Source organism: Cebus imitator, unplaced genomic scaffold (assembly GCF_001604975.1).
Source record: "Cebus imitator isolate Cc_AM_T3 unplaced genomic scaffold, Cebus_imitator-1.0 Scaffold30, whole genome shotgun sequence".
NCBI lineage: Eukaryota > Metazoa > Chordata > Mammalia > Primates > Cebidae > Cebus > Cebus imitator.
Window position 1 is genome coordinate 365,385 of NW_016107345.1, and position 3,296 is coordinate 368,680.

General features: G+C 43.0%; 2 protein-coding genes across 5 annotated transcripts in view; both read right to left on the bottom strand.

The window, feature by feature from the left end:
- PIK3CB (phosphatidylinositol-4,5-bisphosphate 3-kinase catalytic subunit beta) overlaps window positions 1-3,296 on the bottom strand; it is a 182,873-nt gene that overhangs the window by 167,740 nt on the left and 11,837 nt on the right. The gene's annotated exons all lie outside the window — the stretch shown is intronic.
- Window positions 756-1,716, bottom strand: LOC108300787 (mitochondrial import inner membrane translocase subunit TIM14-like). Its single transcript, XM_037736822.1, has one exon. The coding sequence runs from the start codon at window positions 1,266-1,268 to the stop codon at window positions 918-920; it is 351 nt and encodes a 116-aa protein (XP_037592750.1). The 5' UTR covers window positions 1,269-1,716; the 3' UTR covers window positions 756-917.

The window sequence follows — 3,296 nt, forward strand, 5'->3', positions numbered from 1 at the left end:
GATTATAGGCACCTGCCACCACACCTGGCTAATTTTTTTTTTTTTGAGATTAAGTTTTGCTCTTGTTGTCTAGGTCGGAGTGCAATGGCGCGATCTCAGCTCATTGCAACCTCCTCCTCCTAGGTTCAAGCAATTCTCTTGCCTCAGCCTCCCCAGCAGCTGGGATTACAGGCGCGTGCGCCACCATGCCCAGCTAATTTTTGTATTTTTAGTAGAGACGGGGTTTTACCATGTTGGCCAGGCTAGTCTTGAACTCCTGACCTCAAGTGACCCGCCCACCTCGGCCTCCCAAACTGCTGGAATTATAGGGGTGAGCCACCAAGCCCGGCTGCTCTTTGTGGTTTTTTAAACTAAATCATTTATGTAGTAAAATGATTCCATATCAATACATAAATGCTTTCTTCATTCTATTTGTTTATTTATTTATTTATTTATTTATTTTTTGAGATGGAGTCTTGCTCTGTTGCCCAGGCTGGAGTGCAGTGGCGCAATTTCAGTTCACTACAACCCCCCGCCTCCTGTGTTCAAGCAATTCTCCTGCCTCAGCCTCCTGAGCAGTTGGGATTACAGGTGCGCACCACCATACCTGGCCAATTTTTGTACTTGTTAGTAGAGACAGGGTTTCACCATGTTGGCCAGGGTGGTCTCAAACTACTGACCTCAGATGATCCACCTGGTTTGGCCTCCCAGAGTGCTGGGATTACAGTTCTGAGCCACTGTGCCCGGCCCATTTTCTTCATTCTGTTTAATGGCTACAGGGCATTCAATCATAGAATGCCCTATTTTTTTTTTTTTTTTTGAGATTTAGCTTGTGCTAAATCATTTTTTTAAACTGTAGCTCTGAGGCATTTTATTATAAAAAGTTAATACTCATATACATAAACTAATATGAACTTAAAATTCAGGATACATTTACTTCATTTTTTAGCTTGACCTTCTAGTAGATCTTTAGCTTCAATGATTTTGGTTGCTACATAAGGAGCTCCTCCTTTGTCAGGATGATTTAAAAGCATAATTCGTCGATGAGCATTTCTTATTTTCCCTTTATTGGCAGTAGGGCTTACACCTAGTATTAATGCTGCTTCCCATTTTGTCATTCTGGGTTCAAACCCACCTCTGTAACAGCCACCACTAAAGGCAGATTTTGGTAGACTTTGAAAAAGTTGCTTTACTTGAGGCTCCATATGCTTCATGGCTTGCAAAACATAACGGCCTGCAAATCCTGCAGCTGCAATGGTCAGTCCAACTGCTACCATTATACTGGCCATGGCTGCTGCAGCCGGGTTCCCTTGCTTCCACCGGGAGCCCAGCTCATCCCACTGCAGAGATCGCAGCCAACACCCGCACGCCTGGACCACAGAGCGACGCACCCGTGACCGAACACACGTACTAACCACAGAGCACGGGCACCCTACACCTGTCCCGTTTTTTTTTTTAAGTCATTCCCCGAGTGAAAAACATTTAAGTTACTTCAAGAATTTTGCTGTTATAAACAATAATGCAACAAATAGCCTTCGCCATACATCATTTTCCACACATGTGAGTATACATATAGGATAATGCTTACGAAAGACTTAATGGTCAGGGCTGAGCAGAGTAGCTCATGACTGTAATCCCAGCACTTTGGGAGGCCAAAGCGGGTGGCTAACCTGAGGTCAGACATTAGAGACCAGCCTAACCAAAATAGTGAAACCCCATCTCTACTAAAAATATAAAAATAAGCTGGGTGTGGAGGTGTGCACCTGTAATCCCAGCTACTCAGGAAGCTGAGGAGACATGCTTGAACCCAGGAGATGGAGGTTGCAGTGAGTGAGGATCTCGTGCCACTGCACTCTAGCCTGGGCAACAGAGCAAGACTCTGTCTCAAAAAAAATAAAAAAGAATTAATGGTCAGGAGTAGTGCTGCATGCCTAGAGTCCCATCTACTGAGGAGGCTGTGATGGGAGGATCGCTTGAGCCCAGCACTTCCAGGTTATAGTGAGCTATGATCATGCCACTGCACTCCAGCCTGAATGACACAAGACCCGGTCCCTACTAAAAAACAACACCACCTCTACAGAATTAAAGAAACCACTGAGTCAAAGACAATGAATTCTTCATAAGTTATAAGTGAAATGATGTTTGATATTTGGAAAAAATCACAGACAACTATAAAGGAATATATAATACACGGCTAGCTTAGGCTTTGAAAATGATGAAGATTGCGTCCGGGTGCTGTGGCTCATGCCTGTAATCCTGGCACTTTGGGAGGCCGAGGTGGGTGGATCACCTGAGGTCAGGAGTTCAAGACCAGGTTGGCCATCACGGTGAAACCCCACTTTAAAAAAAAAAAAAGAAAGAAAATGATGAAGATAGGCAATTAAAAGGTAGAAAAGCATGAGTACTGGACCATTATGTATAGATTATGGAGATATTAGCCAATATTTATAAGCAGAATGAAGATCTAAAGCCCAGAAGCTCCTCAGTTAGAAAAAATCATAATATCCTGGGTGCAGTGGCATGTGTCTGTAAAATTATTCAAGATGGTAAAACCTCATCTTTACTAAAAATACAAAAATTAGCCAGGTGTGGTGGTGCGCGCCTGTAATCCCAGCTACTCAGGAGGCTGAGGCAGGAGAATCACTTGAACCCAGGAGGCAGAGGTTGCAGTGAGCTGACATCACGCCACTGCACTCCAGCCTGGGTGAAAGAGCGAGACTACGTCTCAAAAATAATAATTATTATTATTATACATATATCTGCACAGACACGTTTTAGTTAACAAATTACATTTTTGTTCAGTTAACATAATGGCAGCAATTTGTAATGGTTTATAAAGCTAGAAGAAAACACTGATTTTAATAGCATCTAGATACAACACCACCCATAGTCCCAGCTACTCAGAAGGCTGAGGTTGGAGGATCGTTTGAGCCCAGGAGTTCTAGGCTAGCCTGGGCAACATAGCAAGTCCCCATCCCTAAAAAAATAAAATAAAAATAAACACAAGACCTATACTAAATCAAGAATAAACAATTTTAAGTGGTCATTCTTCAACTATTTAATGAAATATGATGGCTTAAAACAGCTATTGTGTAACTATGTACAAGTAACTTGCCAGATGTAGTAGCAGACTAGCTACAAAAAAAAGCATCTCCTATTTCAAATGGCAGGTCATCAAGTTATTTAATTCCTATAAAAACTATCAATAGGCCTGGCGCGGTGGCTCACGCCTGTAATCCCAGCACTTTGGGAGGCCGAGGCGGGTGGATCACGAGGTCAAGAGATCGAGACCATCCTGGTCAACATGGTGAAACCCC